Below are 26,339 nucleotides of genomic sequence, written 5' to 3'. Positions count from 1 at the left end.
AGCTCCATCACTCTATTCCTCTCTCCTCCTCAATGCCCCCTCACTGCAGTATGCTCTGGGACATTGAAACCGGACAACCGAAGACAACGTTCGTCGGCCACACTGGAGACTGCATGAGCCTGGCCGTCTCCCCAGACTTCAATCTTTTCATCTCTGGAGCCTGTGATGCCTCAGCCAAGCTGTGGGATGTCCGGGAGGGCAGCTGCCGCCAGACTTTCACAGGGCACGAATCGGATATCAACGCCATCTCTGTAGGTTCCCCTAAGTGGCTGGGCCCAGAACTGAGGGGTGGTGGCAGGACTGGAATAAAGGACAGGGGAAGGCAGCTAGTGTTAAAATAATGGGCAGGGGCTGCAGAATAGGAGGGGAGTGAGATCATTGTTTGCATCTGTCTCTGTCCAGTTCTTCCCCAATGGCGAGGCCATTTGCACTGGTTCTGATGATGCCACCTGTCGCCTCTATGACCTCCGGGCAGACCAGGAGCTCATTGTCTACTCACACGAGACCATCATCTGCGGAATTACCTCAATCGCGTTCTCCCGCAGTGGACGGCTCCTGCTGGCTGGATACGATGATTTTAACTGCAATATCTGGGACTCCCTAAAAGCAGAACGTGTGGGTGAGTAGGCCGTGCCCCGGAGCTAGCATCTCTCTATGCCAGCTACTTCCATTCCAGGGACAAAGACCGTCTTCTCCCTCAGGAAAGCATGTCAGTTTATTTTATTTTAAAGAATTTATATATCATCACACTGATTCCAGCATGGGTCACAACAATGAATTGCATATGCAAGTACAGTGGTACCTTGGGTTACATACGCTTCAGGTTACAGACTCCGCTAACCCAGAAATAGTGCTTCAGGTTAAGAACTTTGCTTCAGGATGAGAACAGAAATTGTGCTCCGGCGGCACAGCGGCAGCAGGTGGCCCCATTAGCTAAAGTGGTGCTTCAGGTTAAGAACAGTTTCAGGTTAAGTACAGACCTCCAGAACGAATTAAGTACTTAACCCGAGGTACCACTGTATTTAAAATAACACCTGCTGGGACTTTTGCTCTTTCGTTGTACATTGCCTTGGAATGCTTGGGTAGAAGGTGATCAATTAGTTGTTATTAGTAATACTAATAAATGTGAAGGACAGAAGGTGGAATAGAAATCAAACCACCACAAAGGGGTGTTATATGAATCGTCAGGGTTCTATCATATTTTTGAAATGTATGTCGCTTGGAAACCTTAGTAACATGTGACTAATAAATCTAATTAATAGTAGTAAAGGTAAAGGTACCCCTGACTGTTAGGTCCAGTCGCGGACGACGCTGGAGTTGCGTGCTCATCTCGCTCTATAGGCTGAGGAAGCCGGCATTTGTCCGCAGACAGCTTCCAGGTCATGTGGCCAGCATGACTAAGCCACTTCTGGCGAACCAGAGCAGCGCACAGAAATGCTGTTTACCTTTCCGCCAGAGCGGTACCTATTTATCTACTTGCACTGGTGTCCTTTCAAACTGCTAGGTTGGCAGGAGCTGCGACAGAGCATCAGGAGCTCACTCCGTCGCAGGGATTCAAACTGCCGACCTTCTGATCGGCAAGCCCAAGAGGCTCAGTGGTTTAGACCATAGCGCCACCTGTGTACCTAAATATGTCAGAGCTCAGGCTGCTGTCACTCACTCTTTCTCCAGAATGCTACTTTGCTGCATCCCCCCCCCCTCCGCTTGAGGGCTCTCTAACTGTGCAACTCCAGGCCCTTCAGGCCGAAGTGGTACAGCTGTACTGTTTGTATAAAGTGGTTCAGAGGCTTGGGAATGGAGTTGAGATGTGGACTTTAATGTATTGCAGGACCATGATGTGTGGAGGCCACATTCCCGCATCTGGGACTGTCAGCTGCCAGACCAGACTCCTGCGCCTTTAATAGTTGTCTGATAAGCAACATCTGTTGAAATTCTCTCTTCTACACTGTTATGAAAGGTGCAGGTGCCCAGTCCTTTTCTACCTGGCTCCTCCACAACAACAAACATAGGTTGAGTGATAAACAAAGAGCTACTTTGTCCCATATCAAGCTGCCCAAATGGAGGCCATTTCATAGCAGGTGAATGGCAGCCAGCGACAAATTTGGTGGCACCCAGACTTTGGAATTCCTTCCTTAAAGGGACCTGGGTATTTCCTTCCTCTTATGCTTCCAGTTATTTCATCACAAACTTTATTGCACTAGCCAAAGGCCATGGCATCATTCACAAAGGAAACAAAAGAAAAGCAACAATAAGCATAAAAACACTGCAGATACAATTTGTTGCATATGATAGAATAGCAAGGGGTTCTCAGCAGCTTAGAGAATATTTTAACTTGGGTGGAAACTACATTCATATAAAAAAAAACGCTGTGAAAATGCTTCTTTAAAAAACGTTTTGAAATATATATTGAATGTGCCATAGCTCACCATCACCATCTAGTGCTGCATTTGTATATTGCACTTCAAAACACATTTAAAATGTTTTATTTGCAGCTGTATAGCTGAGTCCCAAGTTTCCCATTTTGTCATGGCCATTATTCTTGGCTTGTATCTGTTCCTTTACACCAAGTTTTCTGCTTTATTAGGTTAGGTGCCTCGGCCTGCATGGCAGAAAAATGGGATGCAAGTATTTCAAAAGTGTTTATCATGGGTTTCCATCCATTCTCCTGTCAGGAATCCTGTCTGGACATGACAACCGGGTGAGCTGTTTGGGCGTAACCGCAGACGGCATGGCTGTGTCTACCGGCTCCTGGGACAGCTTCCTGAAAATCTGGAACTGATGAGGAAATGGGAGAAGGGAGACCTCCCCAGGCATCATTTATTGCGTACCACTGGTTGCTTGTTCTATGCAGACTTACTGATCCATAAGACACTTCCCTACCTAAAGGAGGTGGTCAGGGAAAGGGTCCACAGGCCAGTTTTCCCAACACTTTTTCTTGCCCTCCCCCACAACCCGAGCTCAGGGATCCCCTCTTAGTGTGGCTGCTTCAGGGACACACTTCAGCGAGAGGCAGGCCACCCATTAACTCTACCAGCTTCCTTTACTTGAAGCTACAGAAAACCCCTAGACTCCCATCAGGTTCCTGACCCTCCTCAACCAGAAGTCAAATGCATTCCCCAGTACCTTCAATTTTTAAGATTTCTTTTCCATTTTTATCCCATTAGTTTACCCACCTGTTTTGCCCTTTGTTAACCGATCGCATGCATTTCTGTGAAAAGAAGAGGTTCACCAGACCAAGGATTCTGCATTGATCTTTATTCACTTTTATCTCAAGTAAGGAACGAAGAGTAAGTTAGCTCACTGCTATAATCTATGCATTTTCAGGGCACGGGAGGGGGGGAGTTTGCTGCCTCCATTTGGGGCGCCAGAGTCAGGGAATGCTTTATGTAGTCCTGTAGTCAATGCTGCCACCTGCACTTTCTTACCTGGTGTGTACACTTTTCCCCTCTCCAGCATCTGCTAGATTCCTCTTAGCCACTGCTTTGAAATGTAATTGTACCATACAGGAGTTTTATAGCCCAAGCAAAATAAAAGTCAGACAAACACATCAGACAAACTGGCTCAGGCTGCATCATTTGAGAAATCTTTCCTCCCGATGGACTTCAGAGTCCAGTATTACCCTCCTGAAAGGGTTGCAGCTCCCAGAACAGTGGGAAGTCAACTCTTCCAACAAAAAACAGCACAGTTCACTAGCCTCCCTCCCAGCAGGTTGCAAAATACCAAAGAGCCGCTGTCTCGATCAAAAGCCAAAGTTTATTTTCCACACAAGACAGAAAACAGAAAGTTGAAAGCAGCAAAGACATTTCAGAAGGTAAGCTACCTACTAGAGTCTGTACAAGATAAAACATAAATATGAAGCCAGAGATGAGAGAACTATATAAAGAGCAACTCCTTTACTGAGAACAGAAGCAGTGAGAGGGAAACCAGTTGCCAGGGAGGCAAAGGCTGTATTTCCCACGATAGGGCCACAATCCTCGAGTCTTCAGAGTATCCTTCCTGCAGCTTCCAGGGGCCAGGAATTCCTGGAGCATCTGAAGGAGACTAGTTTTCAACTAAATGACGCTGATTCTCTTTATTCAAGGAATCCCAGCTGTAGAAGCCTGTTTTGAAGCCTCGTCCAGAATTTAACACGCCTTCCTTGCGCTCTCCTTGGTTATCGGCCACTGACGGTCGCCTCTTACTCTGAAGAGAAGGAAAAACAAGATGTTGCCATGTTGAGATGGGGAGTGGGAGAGACACCAGTGCACACAAATGCTCCCACCGCCAGATAGGAACAACCAGTGACAAGTTGGGACAGAGGGCATTTACAAGTTTTAATAAAATTATTCCCCCAAAAGATATCCAGCGAGAGAGAAAAGGTCAAGAACTCAGTGTTTCTGTGCAAACAGACAGACACAGAAACACACACCGGCCTCATTTCTCCTGCTGTGCTTCCCCTGTCAGAGGAGGCCAAGCTGCCAGGGTCTAGCTAGACAGTAAAGGTGGTGAGATTTTATCCCCCAGTAGTGCCCCCAGTTGTGGTGGACTCTTATTTTGTGCCTTAGAACTCATTTGAGTTTTAGGAAGAAAAGTACAGGCAACAACCCAATTTACGCTCATTCAATTGATGCATGGCTGCGCATGCATCACGCCAAACATGGATGTGACTTTTAAAATGGCAAAAACGGCCCTAAAAGAGCCCAGAAAGGTAAAAAAAATAAGGTGCAAAAACAGCACCTAGCAATCCCATAAGTCTTTGCAAGTGCAATCCCAGGAGTCCTTACACCAACCATTGAGGGTCTGTGGGGAGTTTGGAGTTTGAACAAGGAAGTTTGGAGGGGGCAATTGTGGTGGAGTCTGGCGTCTGGTAAGTGCTGCTGGTTTTTCCCCAAAGGGTTTCCAGAGGTTTAGGAGAGTGTTTGCAGGCTTTTCCAATGGTGTTTCAAAAACTATATACACAATCTCATTTGAAGCTGGAGGGACCATAACAAAACTAATAGGATGGAAGAGGCACCAAGCAATCAATTCTGCTCCGACTGCTGAAACTGAGAATCCAAGCCCTAGAAATACAGCAGAGGGGTGTCAGAGCTCCTAGCTTTTATGGTCAGTGGAAATGTAGAGAGACTTCCTTCCCCATACATCACCTGATGAGAAGCAAGGGAATTTGGGGAATTGTCGTCCTGCAAGACACTTAGGGGAGAACGTCCAGCACCCGTTGACATTGCCAGTATCTTGCTGCTGGCTCTGTGCCTTGTCGTTCTGCTCCCTTGGGAAGAAAAGGGCAGAGAACAAATCAATGAAAACTTAGCATGCAGCATTCATGCATTGCAGCAGGTTGGACTAGATGACCCTCGGCAACTCTACAATTTCTCAAAATGGAAGTGCAAGAGCTTTGACACACCCCTGCTCCACCTCCATATGGTCTGGGAGACACAACCGGAGAGGTAGAGCACACTTTGCTGCGCCAGCCAACCAGCAGCTTGCACTGTGTTCCTCCATTTTCCCTTTGGGGCAGGGATCTCCCAAGAGGAAGCTGGCAGAGATGGAACACTTGCCTCATCATATCCAGCATTTAGTTATAAACCAAGCCTGATTTGCAAATTGCATGCATGGGAGACACTGTTTGACAGGAGTGGGGGGCCAGCACTAGTTCCCCCCATACCTTTCACAGTAACCACCAGCTTACACTGCTACAACTGCACACCCAAAAATATGTGTTTACACACAAACATCCTTGCCCCCCCACTACCCCCATGAAATTCCTGTTCCCTCACTCCCCACTGAACAGGAGCTGTCATGAGCAAGCCAGCAGTAAATCACACCAGGCAAGTTGGAATTAACTCTTGCTAGCCACAGTTTGCAAAGGAGTTTCAGGTCTAATGAGCACAGCAACTCATCTCTGGCGGTTCTTGCCCCCATGAAGCAGTTGCTGAGACTGGGGGTCCCTGCCTCCCCACAGCTGCCTTAGTCCCCTCATCGCCAGGGTTTGTCCCCCCCCCCAAGCGATCAGATACTGCGCCTGCATGCAACCAACCTCACCTCCACCCTCTGCATGCTTCTTCTGGTTCTGGGAGAGAAGGGTGGAGAGGAGAATGTTGCAGCAGGAGGGGGAGACCCCTGTGCCTCTTCACCAGCTGGACTCATCTCTGCCTCTTGGCCTCCCTCATTCCACTCTCCTGTTCAGCATCTGCCTCTGATTCTGGACTTTACTCGGCCACAGACTCTCACAGCTCACTAAGCCATGTTACCTCTTCAGCTTCTGACACTCTTCCCAGTCTTCTCCCTCCCACCCACTGTTGTCCCACAACCACTACCTGGGCTCTGAGCCGCCTTCGCTTGGGGGCTTCCCCAGCTGCTGCCTCCCCCCATTCCTCTGTATCCAACCTGTCCATGACAGCAACTGACTAGAGGCCCTGCCTGGAGTGATCCAAGCCTTACCTGTTGGATGAAGAACACCAACAGGGGGAGCTGATCTTGTTGCAGCTGCAGCAGAAGTGTTGGAGGGCAGCGGCTCATTTCTCTCCTCTGCCCACAGCGGACTCTCCTGGGATGCTTCTCCTGGAGAATCTTTTCCCCTGGAAGCCTCCTCTGTCACAAGGGCAGCTTCAGACTTCTGGCTTTCACAGCAAGACTCCTCCAGAAAGATATCTCCCTCCAAGTCCTCTGCTACAAAGACTCTGCTGAGTTGCTTCACTAGACAGTTTATGGTGTCTGGAAAGGTGGAAAATCACAGACCTGAGAATATGAGTTGTATGGTTTGTTTTAATTTCACCTATTTTTGCTGTGTATGTTGCCTAGAAAATGCTTTTTTTATATGACACACAAACTGAATAAATAAATGTGAAATCTTATGTCAGGAGAAACATCTTCGATAAACTTCCAGCAGGAACCACATGTTTTCACCTCTGAGTTTGAGGCAACACAAGAGCAGAGCCATCTTTGGCAAGATGATGATGATGATGATGATGATGATGATGATAATTTTGTTGTTGTTGTTAATACCCCGCCCATCTGGCTGGGTTTCCCCAGCCACTCTGGACGGCTCCCAACAGAATTTAAAAACACAATAAAACATCAAACATTAAAAATTTCCCTAAACAGATGATGGCTCTGAGTCCACTCAGCTCTTTCCTCAAAGACAGGAAAGAACAGCCAACATTTCTCACCATGGTTCTTGGGAACCATTCTGCCGAGCGGCAGTTCTCAAGCCAGGAAAATCAAAGGTCCCATTTCTCTGCTCATTAGGGTTACTGGGCATCACATCCCCACTTACCTGGCTCCACAGGTTTCACGGGAGTACGCGAGACACCAGGTGTTGGGGAACGAGGGTCGCAGCTAAGATTCTGCTTGTTGGGTACCAAGCCAACGTCCTTTGGATCAGGCAGGGGACTCGCTTGCGGGGAGCTTTCCACCTAAGGAACAATGAATATGAGCATGGCTCAGCCTGTGTGAGCTAAGTTAGAACAAATAACAGGAAGCGGATGGGGAAAGAGGGACAGCATGCTAAGCCATGCTGCTTTAGAGAGGCATTGAAAGATGGGCATCAAGGTCTCCCTGTACCTCTATGGGAGTTCTCAGGATCCCAGCTGTAGGTGATCGTGGATCGCTAACGTGTTGCAGGTGTTTATTCAGCAGAGGCTTGCAGGTGGGTGTTGTTGGAGAGCTCTCGGAAGCCCCCATGACGGCAGGCAGCAAACACAGCAACTCCTCAGGGCAATTCTTCTGCTGACCAAGACTTCTGTAGAAAGAAGAGCCACTCGACATCTTGAGTTACAATCCGGTAAAAGGGTCACCAACAGTGTAATATTCTAAATCAAAGGCTACCCTCAGTTTAAAAAGGCCTGCTACCTCAAAGCACTGAGGGATGAAGAAAGCATAGAAGAAGCCATTATGAACTCCTGGCACCGTCTCCCTTAAGGGGTATCTAGATTACCAGCCAGAAGGGCTTTTTTTCAGCTGGAACTCAGTTCTGGCGCCTCTCAGGTGGGTGCCATTGCCATTATAAGAGAATAAGGGAAGAATTCATGGTGGGTTCTGGCACCTCTTTTTCTGCAAAAATAGCATTGCCAGCCAGCATAAATCAAGGGGGAAATACTGAAGAAGATACAGTGGTGCCTCGCAAGACGAAAAGAATCCGTTCCGCGAGTCTCTTCGTCTAGTGGTTTTTTCGTCTTGCAAAGCAAGCCCACTGACGGCTTAGCGGATTAGCGCTATTAGCGGCTTAGCAGATAAGCGGCTTAGAAAAAGGGGGGGGGGAGAACAAAAAACCCGCAGGAACTCGCAATACATTTTCGTCTTGCAAAGCAAGCCCATAGGAAATTCGTTTTGCGAAGCGCCTCCAAAACGGAAAACCCTTTCGTCTAGCGGGTTTTTTGTCTTGAGAGGCATTCGTCTTGCGGGGCACCACTGTATTAGCATTCCCACAACACCCAGTGGAAACCTCTCAAATTCCATATAGCTCTCACTGAAGGGGTAGCAGCACCTCAGACTGCAAGTGGAGGGGAACCACGACTGAACACTCCTTAATATAAATCACCATATGTTATCACCAGTAGTCTCTTTTTTTTTGGCCACAGCAATTCACAGCAACTCAGAATATTTTAAGCCCAAAACACATACAGTGGTACCTTGGGTTAAGTACTTAATTCGTTCCGGAGGTCCGTACTTAACCTGAAACTGTTCTTAACCTGAAGCACCACTTTAGCTCATGGGGCCTCCCGCTGCCGCCGCACCGCCGGAGCCCGATTTCTGTTCTCATCCTGAAGCAAAGTTCTTAACCTGAAGCACTATTTCTGGGTTAGCGGAGTCTGTAACCTGAAGTGTATGTAACCCGAGGTACCACTGTACATTAAAACCAGCAATACATATTATATATATATATATATATATATACACACACACACACACACTATATATATATATATATATATATATATATATATATATATATAAAATTTACCGGTAATGCTATTGATTTTTTTAAATGATTCCTGTCCAATATGCTTTAGCTGTTCCTGCTATTATTATTATGTCAGTTTATTTTATTTTAAAGTATTTATATATCATCACACTGATTCCAGCATGGGTCACAACAATGAATTGCATATGCAAGTACAGTGGTATCTCAGGTTACATATGCTTCAGGTTACAGACTCCGCTAACCCAGAAATAGTGCTTCAGGTTAAGAACTTTGCTTCAGGATGAGAAGACAAATCGTGCTCTGGCAATGCAGCGGCAGCGGGAGGCCCCATGAGCTAAAGTGGTGCTTCAGGTTAAGAACAGTTTCAGGTTAAGAACGGACCTCCAGAACGAATTAAGTACTTAACCTGAGGTACCACTGTATTTATTAAATTTGTATGCTGCCCTCCATTGGAAAATCCCAGGGCAGTTCACAACCTAACTGAACTGAACAATATGAGAACACATATTGGCCTTTGGCTTGGAGCCAATTTGATTCCCTCCCTCTCTCTTTTTTTTTTCTTTTCCTTCTCCTCCTGCGATGAGGCTACATTTTAATATTTTAATGTTCCATTATTTTAATGTTGTATTTTATTTTTGTTTTTAAGTTGTAATCATTCTTCTTGTTTTTATTATTGTTTGTAAGCCGCTCTGAGCCCGGCCTTGGCTGGGGAGGGCGGGGTATAAAAAAATATATTATTATTATTATTATTATTATTATTATTATTATCCACAATAAAAACAAACATATAACCCCACTCCTGCAACAACATTTAAAAGGACATATAATGTTAATCTGCTAAAGTCCACCTTAAAGTCCTTGTCCGGGAAAAAGGCGTGGTATAAATGATGATAGTAATGATTATGATAATAATAAGAATAATAAGAATAAGAATATATCTTGCACGTAGAAGGCCAGTTGTCAGGTGAAAGGGGGCCTCCTCCCTGAGCTGCTAGCTTTCTCCGTGCAGGGACCTCTGCGGACCCGAGTCCCAGCTAAGCTCGCCAAGTCCCGAGCCACCTTCCCCGTGGGGTCCCGCCCGTCGCCAGCTATCCTGGCTGCCCTTCTTCCCACACCCGAGTTACGGCCCCGCTACGTGCGACTCACTTGCTTTCGCCCGCCCGGCGCTCTGAGGGCCAACTCGGTCGGAGGCAATTCGAATCTCCCGCCTTCCCCCCCCCCCACACACAGCCGCCACGCAGCAGCTCTGAATGGCTCAAGCTCCCGTCACTCAACTCGCAGCCCTCTGCGGAGCGGCTCAAGGTGACGTCAATCCCGTTTTCTCCCTTCCTTCTCCCCACCCTCTTTTTCTTTTTAACTGGAAAGTCGAAAGCGTTGCCCCTCCTATAGTGGCCTTCTATTGGCGGAGCGTTTGTCAATCAATTAGAAGACAGGGTGGGCCAACGAGCCGACGCTATTTTATTGGCTAATTCGGGCAAATACAAAAGCCCACCACCCAATAGCACAGCTCGACGTCTAATCTTATTGGGCGGAGTTTTTAAAAAAAGAAACCGAACGTTTCCATTTGTCGGAAGGGGCACCTAGTATTTTTATTGGATCAGGAGGATGTCCGTTTAGAACGAAAGCGCTGATAGGCGGGGGAAGGTAGGTGAGGAGGACGAACCAAACAAAGCACCGCGCGTCCTAGCATTCGTCTTCGTGGCTGCCCTCATTGGCTAGTGGAGCCTGAGGTACGTCGCTCTCTGATTGGTCGGACCTTGCTGTGGGAGGAGTCGGAAAAAGCAGCTGTCATGGCGGAGCTGAGTGAAGCGCTACTCTCTGTACTGCCATCCATCCGGGTCCCCAAGGCCGGAGACCGCGTCCATAAGGATGAGTGCGCCTTCTCCTTCGACACCCCGGTAAGCTCCCGTACGAAAGCGCCGGGCGCCGGAGGGAGCCCCCGTTGTCGCCGCAGACTCCGGCCGCCCAGGCTGTGGGAGCGGGGTGGGGGGAGGAGGTTAGCGTAGCCGGGCGCAAGGCACCATGGGACTTGTATTTTTCCCAGTGCGTGACGTCCTTTCGAACCTGCCGCCAGGGAGCCGAAAGAGCACTACAGGTCCCAGCAGGCACCGCGGCCCAGTCACCTTTTCCTTTTTCAGTTGCTTGAAATACGCTTGGCTTACTGGGGATTGTAGTTCCGCGGGAGCCGCCGCCTTCCTCTTCGCTTAGGCCCGCGACTCGTCTGCGGTTGCCCCACCCTGCCGCTTTCCCGGCCCCTTATCCCTCTGACAGGCCGCCTCAGCCGTTCTGAAGCGATACAAGGCCGGGCCGCTTCGAAGCTGAGGGGGGCGCGCGCGGCATGCTGGGAGCTGTAGTTCTCGCGCCCGGCTGCCGGCTGTACGGCTGCGCTTCGCTGGACTACTGAAGTCTCTGGAACTATCGGGGCGGGGCATGCTGGGAAACGGAGTCCCTCTTGTCTGTGTGCTTGGCGGCGGCGACCCCCCCAGAAAACTGCAAATCCCGAAGCCCTTTGGGGCGGGGAGAAAGGGCAAAGTCAGGCCTCTCAATTTCGAATCGCACGTGTGCTGCATCACTGGCTCCGCAGCCACACCTTTTACATGGGATTGATGCGACGAGGTCCTGAGCCTCTGGCATCCGAGGTCTTCGTCTGTTTGCTTGCTTGCTTGCTTGCTTGTTTATTTGTTTTGTTTTTCTTTTCATAGTTTTTTTTTAAATAATTTGATTGATTTCCATATAACAACCACACACAACTTATACTAAGCTGGGATCAGTCAGTCGGTAATAATAATAAGACCGAGTTCAGGGCGGCTAACAACCAATAATAAAAACAAGTTGATTAAAATACAATTTAAAAGGTTAAGATACAACATTAAAACATTAGGATGCAGCCTCTTCACAGGAGGAGAAAGGAAAAAGAAAGAGGGGGAGGGAATCAAACTGATTCTAAGCCAAAGGCCAGGTGGAACAATTCTGTCTTACAGGCCCTGCGGAAAGAAATCAGATCCCGCAGGGCCCTGGTCTCATGAGACAGAGCGTTCCGCCAGGCTGGAGCCAGTGTTGAGAAGGCCCTGGCTCTGGTTGAGGCTAATCTAACTTCCTTAGGACCCGGGACTTCTAGGGTGTTGCTATATATGAACCTCAAGGTCCTCCATGGGGCATACCAGGAGAGGCAGTCCCGTAGGTACATGGGTCCTAGGCCATGAAGGGCTTTAAAGGTCAAAACCAGCACCTTAAATCCGACCCTGTACTCCACCAGGAGCCAGTGCAGCTTGAAAAGCACTGGGTGAATATGCTCCCATGGCAGAGACCCTGTGAGGAGCTTCGCTGCAGCATTCTGCACCCGCTGGAGTTTCTGGGACAGCTTCAAGGGCAGCCCCACATAGAGCGAATTACAGTAGTTAAGCCTGGAGGTGACCATCGCATGGATTGATGCGACAAGGTCCTGAGCCTCTGGCATCCAAGGTCTTTGTTTGTTTGCTTGCTTGCTTGCTTGTTTATTTGTTTTGTTTTTCTTTTCATAGTTTTTCTTTTAATAATTTGATTGATTTCCATTATATAACAACCACACACACAACTTATACTAAGCTGGGATCGTTCATTGGGTAGAGCACAAGGTTCTTAAATCTCAGGGTTGCGGGTTCGAGCCCCACCTTGGGCAAAAGATTCCCGCATCTCAGGGGGCTAAACTAGAAGATGACTCTCATGGCCCCTTCCAGCGCTATGATTCTGTTATTTTTATATATTAAATGTGTATACCACCCTTCGTCTAAAGATCTCAGGGTGGTTCACAGCCTAAAAATACAGACCAAGAACACAAAATAATTAATAAATCCAAGAACGAAACAAACCAATACCTTCCCTGTCCAGACACATTTAAAAGGACATAGAATGTTGATCAGTCAAAGATCTGGTTGAAGAGGAACATTTTTGTCTGGTGTCTAAAGATGTATAAGAAAGGCACCAGACAAACCTATGATTCTAAGTAATAGCAGCAATGAAAAAAATCTCTTAAGTAGTTTATATAAAAATGATTTTAAAAAATAACACTGCATTCAATGTAATTTCCTGAGAAATAGATTTAAACTGAACACAACAGTATATCACAGATAAAGCTGAGCAGTGTACAAAACAAAAATTAAGAGTCATGGAGAGTGTCGGTAAACGTGTATGTTTAGTGCTCTGAGATCATTACTGCCTCCATCTCACAAATTGCCTAAAGGTGGGCGTTCCTGAGGGTGGGAACAGTTACAGAGATGGCTTGCTTTCATGTTGGCACCAACTGGCAATCCGCTGGTCATGAAACGACCAAGAGCATCTCCTTGAAAGATCAGCTTGGGCATATGGGCTGGCCACTGTGAGAACAGTGTGCTAGACTAGATGGGCCAGAAGAATGAGTCTCTTTTAAACAACAGGAAAGTTGCCTCCTTTTTCTTAGCTCCCCACAAACCTCTACAAATGGGTAGGAAGGGATTGTTTGAGGCACTTGACTGGGGCTGTTTGGTTGCAATGATTGGCAGCTTTGGGGACCCTGTCTGACAGGTTCTCATTTGCATTATCACATTCCAGGCCTCTCCAAACATAGATTGTTTCTACTAGCTGGGGAAATAATAACAATTTCCCAGCAACAGCGTGTTGCAGTTTGAGTCTTGTGAAAATACAACATTCCTGCGACAGAAATTCTGGGGAGACATAATGAATCCTTCACAACAAACATGATCAGAAAAAGTGCATTTGAGACTAGCTGGTAGTCACCAAGAAATGGCTGTAGAGTGATTTTTGACACTGACAGGGTGATGTCTATCATTTGGCATGTTGTTCGCATTCACCAGTACAGAACTAATACCACACGTATTGTCAAGAATGGGATAAGCATTCGGATCTCACAAAATCTGTCTTGAGCAGTTGGTTTCAAGGCCTCCTTATCTGTAATTTGGAATCTAAGTGACAATGGTCAATACCCACATGTTATACTGTTTTAAAGCGCCATGCATCTTGATGGGATTATATTAAATAAAAATCTGTATTCTTTCAGAAACAGGTGCTGTTGTCTGTTATGTTTGAGTTTAACACTACTTTAAATCTCAAACCCAGAAAGGACTTGAATGCCATATTTCTACTGTTGCCCATTACAATCTTGCACATGGACCCAAATTTCCTGAAAATGATATGCAGCAGTACTGTCCATAGGTAGATTTGGAATCAAACATCCTATAATAAAAAGACTGATCTGCTTTTAAGAATTAATGGAAACAAAATGTTCGATCTCAGAATAGGGATGCTTCACCACACACACTTCAAACCATGTTGTACCTTGCAGGGAAGAGTTTGAGAAACAGCAGCTACCTGAGATTTATCCAGCTTTGGGTGTTTTCATGGTGCCTAATACAAACTGCTATTGGAGGATGTGTTCAGAAAATCTAGCGCTGCGCCTGTTACTCGGTTCACTGTTTTAACTGTTGGAATTATCCAATTAATTTAAAACCAACTTTTACAAGTTGTAAAAAAATCCTGCATATACTTTCTATGCAACAGACGTTCTTCCCCAGGTTCAGCTTCACCAGTTGATTAGGATTTATTGCGATAACCAGATCAAAAGTTTTTTAATGAGGACACACCCGATGTTCGAAATTAGCCAGGCACATTCTGCATCTGGCTTTTGACCATTTGCGGGCAAGTGAAGATGCCTGGGCGCCAGGATGGCACCTGATGTCTCCACCAGCTGGAGGTGGATGCCTGGGGATCCTTAGATCTTGCCTGTTTTCACACACTAATCCCCCAGCCTTTAGAATTCTATCAGTTATATTTTATTTTCTGCACAATCAGAATGAATTTCTGGAACCAAAATACTTTTTCTGTGCAGCCTGAACAGGAGCAGTCACCATTAAGAAAAAAAGAGGTAGGAATAGGACTATATATGTGGACTGTCCCTGAATCAAGAAACTTTTCTTTTTTAAGCTCTCAAAAGTTCTTAACCTGGCTCAAGGTTGCCATCTGAACTAGCCAGATGTTTAAATGATAATCACATTCAGTCCATCATTTAGCAGATAAGACTTAAGCGCTGTCTTGCCCCCAGATAGCAACTGGACTTTCTGTTTTGGCGGCTGCAACCTTGGTTTAAGAATCCATTTGGCACTCAGCTTATATATCTGAATTTTTAACACTGGATACACACCCAGTCAGCGGGGATAAAAGGGGAGAGCACTGGTTGTTCACTGAGATGAATATTGTACTGCTTCCTGGACAGTAAAAGCAGCCTAGACCACAGGAGGAAGGGAGGCTTGCAGTCCAGTGTCTGCCTAAGGAGGGTGATTCCTGGCAGCAGGTCAGATGTTTGAGGGTGGAGCACAGCTGCATAAGGAGCCAGACAGCAACTATTACTCAGCAAGCAGAAACCAGGAATATAGGAGTAGACTGGCAACTTTCTCTCCGACACAGAATGATTGTGAATGATCTGTGCTGAGACTGCTTGGCTTGAAAGAGAGTCTGGTAAGGCTCTTCTCCAAAGATCAACTTCATCTCTTCTCCCTTCCCTTCTGCTCTTTATCTGCCTGCCACATTCCTGGGAGCAAAGATGCCCAGGAGGCTGGTTCATCTTGAGTGAGAATCTGGCCATGCTGGGATTTGTGGAATTGGAAGAAAAATGGATCGACAACCGATCTGCCTTGAGTAGCATCCTTAACCTCTGTGCAGAAAGCCGGTCCATGAAATAAATAAAAAAATTGCAAATATAACCAGGGGGAGGATAGAAAAATCATAGGCTAACAATAACAACAAAAATAGGCTAACAATAACAACAAAAATATTCCATCATTTGTAACTTAAATGAATAGATTAATATATGCAGTTCATATGTCCAAATAGGCATCTAAACAAGACTGACAATTGTAAACCAGCCCTGATCTTTATCGAGTTACACAGGGGTAAAAGGCAATGCAGAAGAACACACCAAATGACCTGTCTCTTTCTCGATCTTCATAGTTACGCTTTACTCAAAGCTTTAAGCTTTTTCCTTGGGTCTTTGATGTCTCAGGAAGTGTTTAAAAATAATAATAAATAGCAAGTATCAAATCACTGCATGAATCTATTGCGTGCTCACACTCACATTTAGGCACTAAACCAGACCATAGCTAAGCATGAACTTACGAGTGTGTGGGTACTCATAGCCAAAGTCACAGCTGCTTTGCTTCTCCCTCAGTTCTGCTGCTGCTGAGCTACCGAGATCAAAGCCATGGTTTGGCTTAGTTTTAAGTGTTAAGCTGGGCTCGTGGTTTGTCTCGCTCCACACAAACCACGAGCTGCAGCCAAGGTATGTTCTTCACTAACTGCTGTTTGTCTGAAGGATACAAACCACAAGCCCTAGTTCAAACATAACACTAAGCCAAACCGTGACTTAGCTACTGATAATGGGTATTTCAGCAGCAGGAGGACCAGAGGCAGAACAAAAGCGGCTGCGATTTTTCCTCTGAATACATTTGTGTGTTCACACTTTGATATGATTTGTTTTATATGAACTCAACCTTGGAATACTGTGTGTGTGATTGTGGTTCCTCTGTCTCCAAAACATCATTGGCTGGGTAGGCTACAGAAAATGATAACTGAAAGATAGTTCAGAGAGGAAGCAGCCTCGCACCCTGTGACAAGCGAAAATGCCTCAAACCTGGAAATCCTCCATATTAAAGACAAGGGACAAAACGTGACGTAGACCTCTCGTTTGAACCACTTCAGTTTGAATGGCTTGAATGATGTTCCACTTCAAATCTCCCATGCACATGTCAAGCTGGTATGTTGGCACAATGGTTTCAGTCTAGCCTTCTCACTGGCACACTTAACTGTGCAGGCTTTTAATTTAAACCGGGCGGGGGGAGGACATGCAAACATTTGATTTCCCCGCTTGTAGAATCTGGTCCACTCCAGTGCAGACTGTGCAGCTTGGTTTGTAGGCTGGATTTGGTTTTCAAATGCAGTTTGTAGACTGGGCTGCCTTTAGGCCCCAATTCTGAAGAGTGCAGAAAAACAACAACACAGAATGTAGTGTTGGGTGTAGAACTCAGCTTCCTGAAGATTGCACAGATGTGCTTGGAAGTTGTGTGGCAAAGAGCCTGGAATCTTTAAGAAATTGTTAAAAACAAGAGACTTGCAGATGGAATACATTTAGATAGCTTAGGCTGCGGGCTTTTAGCTTTTGGGGCATAGAATCTTTGTGATATTGTTGTTTCAAAAAAATAAAAATGGGTTACTCACAGCGCTGCAGACTCATCAACAACCCCTCAACCCCCATACCTGTTGAATGTCCTTGTATTTCTATTCTACAGGAGTCTGATGGAGGCTTGTATATTTGCATGAACACATTCCTGGGCTTTGGAAAGCAATATGTGGGGAAGCATTATGAGAAAACAGGTCAGCGAGTTTATCTACATCTTAAGAAGACACGCAAGTTGGTAAGAATAGCTAGCTTTCTACCTTATGCGCTTGAACTGCTTGAGCTGAGAAAGTGGGGTTCACGTGTTTAACTTTATGAGCAGGGGAAGAAATTCCAGGGCCCAATGGCTACTGCCTTGTGGGCTGTGGCCCAGTCTTTGGGATGGCTTCCTAACTACCTCCCTCTTGACTCTGCTCCAGAAAGAAGAAGATACCAACTCCAGCTCTGGAGATCCTCCTAGGAAGAAACCAACACGTCTAGCTATTGGTAAGCAACTATCCCTGCTCCTCTCTGGTACCCTGAGAATGAAGTAAAGACTGCAGGGAAGCTGATATTTCCCATTCCCTTTTAGATCATACATGTCCTAAGCTGGGGGCTCCGATGATGTGGAGTTTGGTGTTTGGCTCAGACTTCTGCTTCCTGATCTTATCATGTTGTCTCTTGCACCTCTCATTTGCTGCTGTTATGCTTCTCTTTTGGCAGGCGTGGAAGGTGGGTTTGACATCCCGGAGGAGAAATATGAATATGATGAATATGTCAAAATAGTCATTTTACCAGAGCACTTGGATATTCCTCGAGATGGACTGGAGGGTCTGCCAGATATGGTCAAGGACAGGGTAGGCTCTCTGTTTCATCGGGGGGGGGGGAGGTGGTCCTGGATTGTTTGTTGGGGGCAGAAGAAAGGCCAAGTACTGGGGCTTGGCGGGGGGGGGGGGAGTATCAAGGTGCCTTGGCAGAACTCTGTCTGCAGGTGCAATGAAGGTGGGTAGGTTAGGAGACACTGGAAGGCTGACCCTCTCCTCTTGGCCGTTCAGATTTCCAGTGCAATTGAAGCGATTCTGACAGCAGACTCTGCCTCGCGGAAGCAGGAGGTGCAGGCCTGGGATGGGGAGGTTCGGCGTGTGTCAAGGCACGCCTTCTCACTGCAGCAGCTCCAGAATGCTGTGCGTATCCCTCCTTGGTGAGTTTGATTGCAAAGTCTCGGCATAATAATACAGTTAATAATATTTATTTCTTTATACCCCGCCCATCTGGCTGGGTTTCCCTAGCTACTCTGGGTGGCTCCCAACAGAATATTAAGAACACATTAAAACATCAAACATTAAAAACTTCCCTAAAGAGGGTTGCCTCCAGATGTCTTCTCAAAGTCAGATAATTGTTTATTTCCTTGACATCTGATGGGAGGGCATTCCACAGGGCAGGCGCCACTACTGAGAAGACCCTCTGCCTGGTTCCCTGTAACCTCACTTCTTGAGGGAACCGCCAGAAGGCCCTTGGAGCTGGACCTCAGTGTCCGGGCTGAACGATGGGGGTGGAGACGCTCCTTCAGGTATTACTGGGCCAAGGCCATTTAGGGCTTTAAAGGTCAGCACCAACACTTTGAATTGTGCTTGGAAATGTACTGGGAGCCAATGCAGATCTCTCAGGACCGGTGTTATGTGGTCCCGGCGGCCAATCCCAGTCACCAGTCTAGCTGCTGCATTCTGGATGAGTTGTAGTTTCCGGGTCACCTTCAAAGGTATCCCTACGTAGAGTGAATTGCAGTAGTCCAAGCAGGAGATAACTAGAGCATGCACCAGTCTGGCAAGACAGTCTGCGGCAGGGAGGGTCTCAGCCAGCGTACCAGGTGGAGCTTGGTAGACAGCTGCCCTGGACACAGAATTGACCTGCGCCCCCATGGACAGTTGTGAGTCCAAAATGACTCCCAGGCTGCTCATATTTCTCCATCCCTCTGCTGAGTCCTGTAGCGGGAGGAAGGGCGGAGCTCCATTGACGCTTACCAAGTCTCCCCGCCTGCTCTCACCTGATGCCCTTTGCCCCTTCTCTGCGGTCACTCACATTTAGGATGCAAGCCTGCAAGTTCTCCAGGAAGGAGGCAGGCTTGCATGTGTGCCTATGCCCAGGCTTGCTTGTACATGGCTGCCTGCCTGTTCCTGGTTTGCTGAAAGTCGCAGTGGCTGAGAGAAGTCGCTTATCCCCCACCTGTTTCCATTGGCAGTGGCTGGAAGTGCAGCAAGTGCGACATGCGCGAGAACCTGTGGCTCAACATGACCGATGGCTCCATCTTGTGTGGACGACGCTACTTTGACGGCAGCGGGGGCAACAACCACGCAGTGGAACATTACCGGGAAACGGGCTACCCGTTGGCCGTGAAGCTGGGAACAATCACTCCTGACGGAGCTGGTGAGCGAAGCGTCTAGCTGAGGCTGCAGTCATTCTCTGTCCTGACAATGTGGGAATGTTAAGAATAGTAGGAAAGGATGTATTGAATAAGTATTATCCCTCCCTCACTCATGCTAGTGAAGTGATGTAGCAGAGCAAATTCCCCTCAATATAGCTGGAAGCTAGTTTGCAGATTCGTTTGAATCTCTTAAGGTAAAGGTAAAGGTACCCCTGCCCGTACGGGCCAGTCGTGTCCGACTCTAGGGTTGTGCGCTCATCTCACTTAAGAGGCCGGGAGCCAGTGCTGTCCAGAGACACTTCCGGGTCACATAGCCAGTGTGACGAAGCTGCTCTGGTGAGCCAGCACCAGCGCAGCACACGGAAACGCCGTTTACCTTCCCACTATACAACGGTACCTATCTGGGGAAGCTCAGCCAGATGGGCGGGGTATAAATAATAAATTATTATTATTATTATTATTATCTACTTGCACTTTTCGAACTGCTAGGTGGGCAGGAGCTGGGACCGAAAGACGGGAGCTCACCCCGCCGAGGGGATTCGAACCACCGGCAAGTCCTAGGCACTGAGGTTTTACCCACAGCGCCACCCACGTCCCGTTGAATCTCTTAGTTAAGATTATTTCCTGGTGTCCCATTTGACCCTAATTATTATTATTATTATTATTTGTACACCACCTTCCCCGGCCGGAGCCAGGCTCAGAGCGGCTAACATCATATGAATAATACAATATGCATAAAAACATAAGACACAAGAGTCTTTCTGAGTAAAGTAACAAAAAGTTTACTCACATTTCAGTTCACGATTTGGTCCCTGAAAGACAGGCTTTACTTAGTATTTACACATCTCATATGGAGACTTAACTCATGTGCTGCTGGCTGAGAGCCAGCAGACAGCAGAATTACATTAATAGAACAAAATGGCGGCAGGAGAACAGTAAGCAAGAGAGCAAGCGTAGCAAGACAACAGACTGAGAAAATGGCTGCATGATGGCTCTATTATGGAGTCAGCCATGCCCATCTCCCAGGTCACATGCAGGGGGAAGATGCTCCAGACCAGTGGAACAGGAAGTTGCACTGACTGGATGTGCCCCTGCCTGGGCCCACTCTGGGGAAATAAGGATTGTTGCATTTGACTGTACCAATGGATTACATCCCGCAGACAAGACAGGTGCTGGAATGGTTTTTGCCTCCTACTTTGGAGTCTGTGGCCGGGGACAGATTTGCTTGATCGTGCTCTTGCTATGAAGCAGTTACAGTCATAGGGGACTGCAAGAAGCCTTTGCTGCCTGGGCCCAAGGACAGTTTGGGTTGGAGCTGACTCCTCTTTTCCCCACCAACTTGAAGTGAGCACTGCTATTCTTGCATATGCCAACATTCTTCCACGATTGGGAGGCCTGCTAGGGCAGTTGATTTGCTACATATCCTAGAAGCCCGCCTTGCTCCACCAGGAATGACCACGTGTTCTTGGGACAGGGGAGTCAGAAATGAGTTTTGCTACAGACCCTTGCAAGCAAACAGGCTCTGGCAGACTGAGCGGATGAGACTAATAGTCGGTCTAATGGTCAAGAAGGCGGTTTCTGCACATGCTGTAGAGGGAAGTGAGGGGCAGAGGGGGCTCATCAGCCTAGGAAGGTAGCCCCTCTAGAAGAAGGAAAACTCTGATCCTAAACCTCCGCTGCCTTGCAGGATCTCTGCTGTTATCGAGCATAGGTATTCACAGTTAATGAGAGACATATATTTCTGCACATCTGGAAGGCCTGTCTCTTTGTCCACATTTTGTAGGAAGGAGAGGTTTTGGACATACAGTCATACCTTGGTTGTCAAACGGAATCCGTTCCGGAAGTTGGTTCGACTTCCGAAAATGTTCGACAACCAAGGCGCAGCTTCTGATTGGCTGCAGGAGCTTCCTGCACTCAACTGGAAGCCATGTCGGACGTTCGGCTTCCAAAAAACGTTCATAAACCAGAACACTCACTTCTGGGTTGGTGGCGTTTGGGAGCCAAAACGGATGAATATCAAGGCGTTCAACAACCAAGGAACAACTGTTCCTTGGTTTTGCAAGGCCTTCAAGAGCCAGATCAGTGTACTTAAACAACTGAGTCTGTCCCATCAGCTGCCAGTTGGCAGACCTTCTTGACCATGAGCTGGGAGCATATTTTGACGGGCAACCCATCCCTTCCATAAGCAGCTTGAGTAATTAGGGGCCAATAGTATTGTACACTACTCCTGCAAAATAGGCATATAAAAGATGTAATATTGAAATTTTAAGTAGCATTTTTTGCATACAGCTTTCAAAAACGACACCCCCGCCCTGCATTACTCAAAGTGCAGTCAAAGATAGTTCATCTTCTCTCCTGTATTTTTAAAAAATGATAGAACTGCTGGGGACCAGATAGAATTTATCTTGCTGGCTCAAGCAGCGTTCAGCCTGCTGGGCTGCCCCAGATGGTCATCCCTGCTCTTGAGGATTTCTGTAGGTGGAACAGCACCGACATACACTTGGTAAAAAGTTGCTGGTTTTCACCTCCCCTCCCAATGTTTCCTTTCTCCATAGATGTCTATTCATACGATGAAGATGACATGGTTCTGGACCCCAACCTGGCTGAGCACCTGGCTCATTTTGGGATTGACATGCTCAAAATGCAGAAGGTGAGAAGGGGCAATGGGAGTGTTGCTTCCTGCCCTGAGATTTTCATGGCCACTAGGGCTTGAGATTTTCACATGTGACACTAGGATGGGATGTGGAATTGCCATTGGAGTAGCTCAAAGGCTTTCGAACAAATTGGGAGTGAGAGAGAGAGAGACTGCCTGTTGTTGTTGTTTAGTCGTTTGGTCGTGTCCGACTCTCCGTGACCCCCTGGACCAGCACACGCCAGGCACTCCTGTCTTCCACTGCCTCCCGCAGTTTAGTCAAACTCATGCTGTTAGCTTCGAGAACACCGTCCAAGGATCTCGTCCTCTGTCATCCCCTTCTCCTTGCGCCCTCCATCTTTCCCAACATCAGGGTCTTTTCCAGGGAGTCTTCTCTTCTCATGAGGTGGCCAAAGTATTGGAGCCTCAGCTTCAGGCTCTGTCCTTCCAGTGAGCACTCAGGGCTGATTTCCTTAAGAATGGAGAGGTTTGATCTTCTTGCAGCCCATGGGACTCTCAAGAGTCTCCTCCAGCAACATAATTGCCTGTTACCAATTCCTAATGCCGGACTGTGGCCAGAATAATTCTTCTGCCAGATGGAGAGTGTGGAGAGAGCTCTTGAGTTCTTTGTAAGCTTTCTCACATGCCGCCTTTGTTGTGACTTACTCCATTAATTTTCCTTGGATCGACAACTCTTGGGGGAGGGGCATTTTCTGAGCATTTTCTGTGGTTCTTTCTTCCCAGACTGACAAGACGATGACAGAGCTAGAGATTGACATGAACCAGCGGATTGGTGAGTGGGAGCTGATCCAAGAGTCCGGGGTTCAGCTCAAGCCACTCTATGGCCCTGGCTACACAGGCATCCGTAACCTGGGAAACAGCTGCTATCTCAACTCAGTAGTGCAGGTGTTGTTCAGCATACCAGATTTCCAGCGGAAGTAAGTGACCTGGAGGAGGCCTCCATTGTGTCTGTAGCTGCAGCAAATTGTATTGAATCTCTTCTGAGAGTGCAAATAGATATCGCCTGTAATATAGCAATATTAACACCGTCAGAGATGAGAGCATAGCTTAGTATGGTGTCATTTTAGAAGGTGAAACATAATTTTTGCAAGTTTCTTCAGTTGAAGGGTCTCAAAAATATGTGTTTGGGTGTGAGGAATTCAAATCTATTATTTTTGTGATTAGACAACATTTAGCTTGATAAGTCTGCATTTGATGAAGATCCACAGATGGCTTTTGGAAAACCAAAGAATTTTAATTTTGCCTTCTGAAAATGTCAGGCAATGCTAAACAAGAAGAAGAAGAGCAACAATATGAAGCAATAATAAGCAATAAAAATCTTACCAATGTATAATCTAACTGCAAATACTTCTAATGATTTCTAATCATCTAATGATTTCTTTGACAAGCAAAACTAAATTATATTGATTTAATCAAAATATATTTTGAATTCACAAGGTATGTTACAGCTTTTTAGCTCCCTTCATTTTTGGAATTTGAAGGTTGGAAAAAAAATTAACGTGTCCTGATAGCGTAGCCCAAGTTCATTCTCTCTGCTTCTAATTAAGTTAAAATAAACCATTTGTGGGCCTTGTCTAAAGCTTTTTAAATCTAGCAGACCTACAAAATTCGGATAATGATTTTCAGTGAGTTTTGTTGCTGTCATTCAGTGTGTACCCTGCCACACCTCAGGCACTGGGAATGGGTGAGAGTTCATCAGTCACAAAATTGCTTGCCGCAGTTCTTTAATTAAAGCCCACCCTCCTTGCTTCTGGCTATCAGAAGCCAACTTGAATGAAAACACACTGCTTCCGGAAGCCATGCCAAACAGGAGTCTCCTGAGGAAGGAGATTTCAGAGCTGAGGGGCAGCTATCTCTCTCAGCATCCTTTAGTTGGTGCCTAAGCAAGGTCATACAGTGGTACCTCGCAAGACGAAATTAATTCGTTCTGCGAGTTTTTTCGTCTTGCAAATTTTTCATCTTGCGAAGCACGGATTTTGGAAAAGCTTCAAAAATCACCAAAGTCTTCAAAAACCTCAAAAAAGGCTACCGCACCGCGTGCTATGAGTTGCTCCTCAAAGTCAAGTCGCAACTGCACCCCCTGAATGCACCCTGGGTATTAACGGTTTTAAGAAAAAGGAAACAAACTTGCAAGACGTTTTCGTCTTGCGAAGCAAGCCCATAGGGAAATTCGTCTTGCGAAGCAACTCAGAAAACGAAAAACTCTTTCGTCTTGCGAGTTTTTTGTCTTACGAGGCATTCGTCTTGCGAGGTACCACTGTATTAAGGGGACATTCCAACTCCAAACGTGCAAGAGAGACCCAAAAGCAAGAGATGTTTCTCTACTGCTCCAAGTCCTAGACATGTGCATTATTATTATTATTTTCACAAAATGAGGTTGAGATTATTTGGGCCCCCAAACCCCTGTTGTTGCTCTGCTGTTCTGAATTATGCAACCGTGGTTCACTGAACTGTTCTTTTTCGTTTGCTTGCTTGCATTCTAGGTATGTAGACAAGCTAGAGAAAATATTCCAAAATGCTCCTGCTGATCCGACACAGGACTTCAACACCCAAGTGTACGTAGTGCTCTAAAGGGCTCTTTCTGTCACGGGCCACATTCCCTCGGCGGTAGTCTGTGTCAGCAGCTGCTGCATGCTTCTAGCGGGATACAGCCACCCCTTCTCTCTCTTTCTGCCACACGCCACACCCTTTTCTTCTTCCCTCTCTCCCCAGCCAGTGGACTGCTAGAGGGGAGAGTCTGACAGATCTCTCTTGCCAGAGGTCTGAGCTGATGGATGGTAAAAGGCCTTCTCCCTCCTGACCCACATCCATTTCAGCTCTCCCCCCCATCACCTATGAAACTAGGCTGCTAGACCCCTGGGTGCCAGTCTCTGCCTCAAAGGGACAGGGTTGGGGACTAGAGTGAGGGGTTTATTCCCTCTCTTGCTACTGCCCCTCATGTTTGTCACAGTTCGGCAGTGAACAGAGTGTGCTCACTAAGCAAAAGCAGTGACAATTTGAGAAACATTCTGTACTGATTGGGATACTGCCACATTTTGTAGAATTGTGAGGGTTTAGAAATCTAAGGACACAGCTAGATTGATAAAGAAAAGGCGTTTTATGTGTGTAGTATATGCATTATAACACTGGGACCAGACTTGGGAGTTCCATTTTTGCCAACCCGATTTCTCATACAAAGTTTAAAGCGTGTTTGCCTGAAACAATTCTTTGATGTGTCTAGATCAGGCATAGGCAAATGCAGCCCTCCAGGTGTTTTTGGTACTACAACTCCCATCATCCCTAGCTAACAGGACCAGTGGTCAGGGATGATGGGAATTGTAGTCTCAAAACATCTGGAGGGCTGAAGTTGAGGAAGCCTGGTCTAGATGCAGCCTGTTAAAATGAAATCCAAGATTTGGGGATTATTATTTTTTAAAAAAATAATTAGTGAATTAGTGTGAATAAGTGTGAATTAGTTTTTGTTTCAGATGTGGGGAATCTTTGGCCCACCAGGTGTTGCTGAGCTAGGAATTACATCCGCCCAGCAAACATGGCTAATAGCCAGGGATGATGTGAGTTGTAGTCCAGCAACACCCAGTGGGCCAAAGGTACATCACACCTGTTCTTGAAAAGAAAAAGCTATCTTAAGTTGGCTTCAAGTTACAAGAAAGGAGATTCCAACTAAACATCAGGAAAAGCATTCTGACCATTAAGAGCTGTTCAACCACAGAACGGTCTTCTTACGGGGTCTTCGCTGCGAGATCACATTCATCTGGTGCTATACCAGATGCACTGGCTCCCGGTGGAGTGCAGGATCAGGTTTAAGGTGCTGGTTTTAACCTTCAAAGCCCTATACGGCCTAGGACCCTCGTACCTACGGGACCGCCTCTCCTGGTATGCCCCACAGAGGAACTTACGGTCTTCAAATAAAAACATCTTGAAGGTCCCAGGCCACAGAGAGGTTAGGCTGGCCTCAACTAGAGCCAGGGCTTTTTCGGCTGCGGCTCCAACCTGGTGGAACGCTCTGTCACAAGAGACAAGGGCCCTGCGGGACTTGACATCTTTCCGCAGGGCCTGCAAGACAGAGCTGTTCCACCAGGCCTTTGGTCAGGACGCAGCCTGACTCCCTCCTTTGGCAATCTTTACAAAACTTTAGTTTATGTTTGCCATCAATTTTGATTTTAATTAATTTTTATAATGTTTTTAT

The 26,339-nt window shown here is 46.7% G+C and overlaps 3 protein-coding genes across 4 annotated transcripts in view; 2 read left to right on the top strand and 1 right to left on the bottom strand.

The window, feature by feature from the left end:
- The window catches only part of GNB3 (G protein subunit beta 3), a 28,741-nt gene extending 25,145 nt beyond the window's left edge, over positions 1 to 3,596 (top strand). Inside the window, exons 8-10 of the mRNA XM_079960338.1 lie at positions 50 to 251; positions 403 to 619; positions 2,673 to 3,596. Coding sequence (XP_079816464.1) covers positions 50 to 251; positions 403 to 619; positions 2,673 to 2,779 — 526 coding nt within the window. The 3' untranslated portion in view covers positions 2,780 to 3,596. The remainder of the gene's footprint in view (positions 1 to 49; positions 252 to 402; positions 620 to 2,672) is intronic.
- Positions 3,597 to 3,733: 137 nt separating this feature from the next.
- Positions 3,734 to 10,187, bottom strand: CDCA3 (cell division cycle associated 3). The gene is made up of 6 exons (XM_079960359.1): positions 10,046 to 10,187; positions 7,540 to 7,717; positions 7,253 to 7,391; positions 6,418 to 6,690; positions 5,124 to 5,245; positions 3,734 to 4,182 (listed from the first exon to the last, which is right to left on the bottom strand). The coding sequence occupies exons 2-6, from the start codon at positions 7,657 to 7,659 to the stop codon at positions 4,042 to 4,044; spliced, it is 795 nt and encodes a 264-aa protein (XP_079816485.1). The 5' UTR covers positions 7,660 to 7,717; positions 10,046 to 10,187; the 3' UTR covers positions 3,734 to 4,041.
- Positions 10,188 to 10,603: 416 nt separating this feature from the next.
- The window catches only part of USP5 (ubiquitin specific peptidase 5), a 29,641-nt gene continuing 13,905 nt past the window's right edge, over positions 10,604 to 26,339 (top strand). Inside the window, exons 1-9 of one of the 2 annotated variants that reach the window (XM_079960244.1) lie at positions 10,604 to 10,797; positions 17,212 to 17,337; positions 17,519 to 17,585; positions 17,802 to 17,935; positions 18,134 to 18,279; positions 19,318 to 19,502; positions 22,056 to 22,150; positions 22,877 to 23,070; positions 24,637 to 24,708. In XM_079960244.1, coding sequence (XP_079816370.1) covers positions 10,690 to 10,797; positions 17,212 to 17,337; positions 17,519 to 17,585; positions 17,802 to 17,935; positions 18,134 to 18,279; positions 19,318 to 19,502; positions 22,056 to 22,150; positions 22,877 to 23,070; positions 24,637 to 24,708 — 1,127 coding nt within the window. In that variant the 5' untranslated portion in view covers positions 10,604 to 10,689. The remainder of the gene's footprint in view (positions 10,798 to 17,211; positions 17,338 to 17,518; positions 17,586 to 17,801; positions 17,936 to 18,133; positions 18,280 to 19,317; positions 19,503 to 22,055; positions 22,151 to 22,876; positions 23,071 to 24,636; positions 24,709 to 26,339) is intronic. The other variant, XM_079960245.1, reaches the window with a different exon arrangement.

This window comes from Podarcis cretensis (genome assembly GCF_951804945.1).
Source record: "Podarcis cretensis genome assembly, chromosome: 17".
Taxonomy (NCBI): Eukaryota; Metazoa; Chordata; class Lepidosauria; order Squamata; family Lacertidae; genus Podarcis; species Podarcis cretensis.
This window is presented reverse-complemented; position numbering and strand designations above follow the sequence as displayed.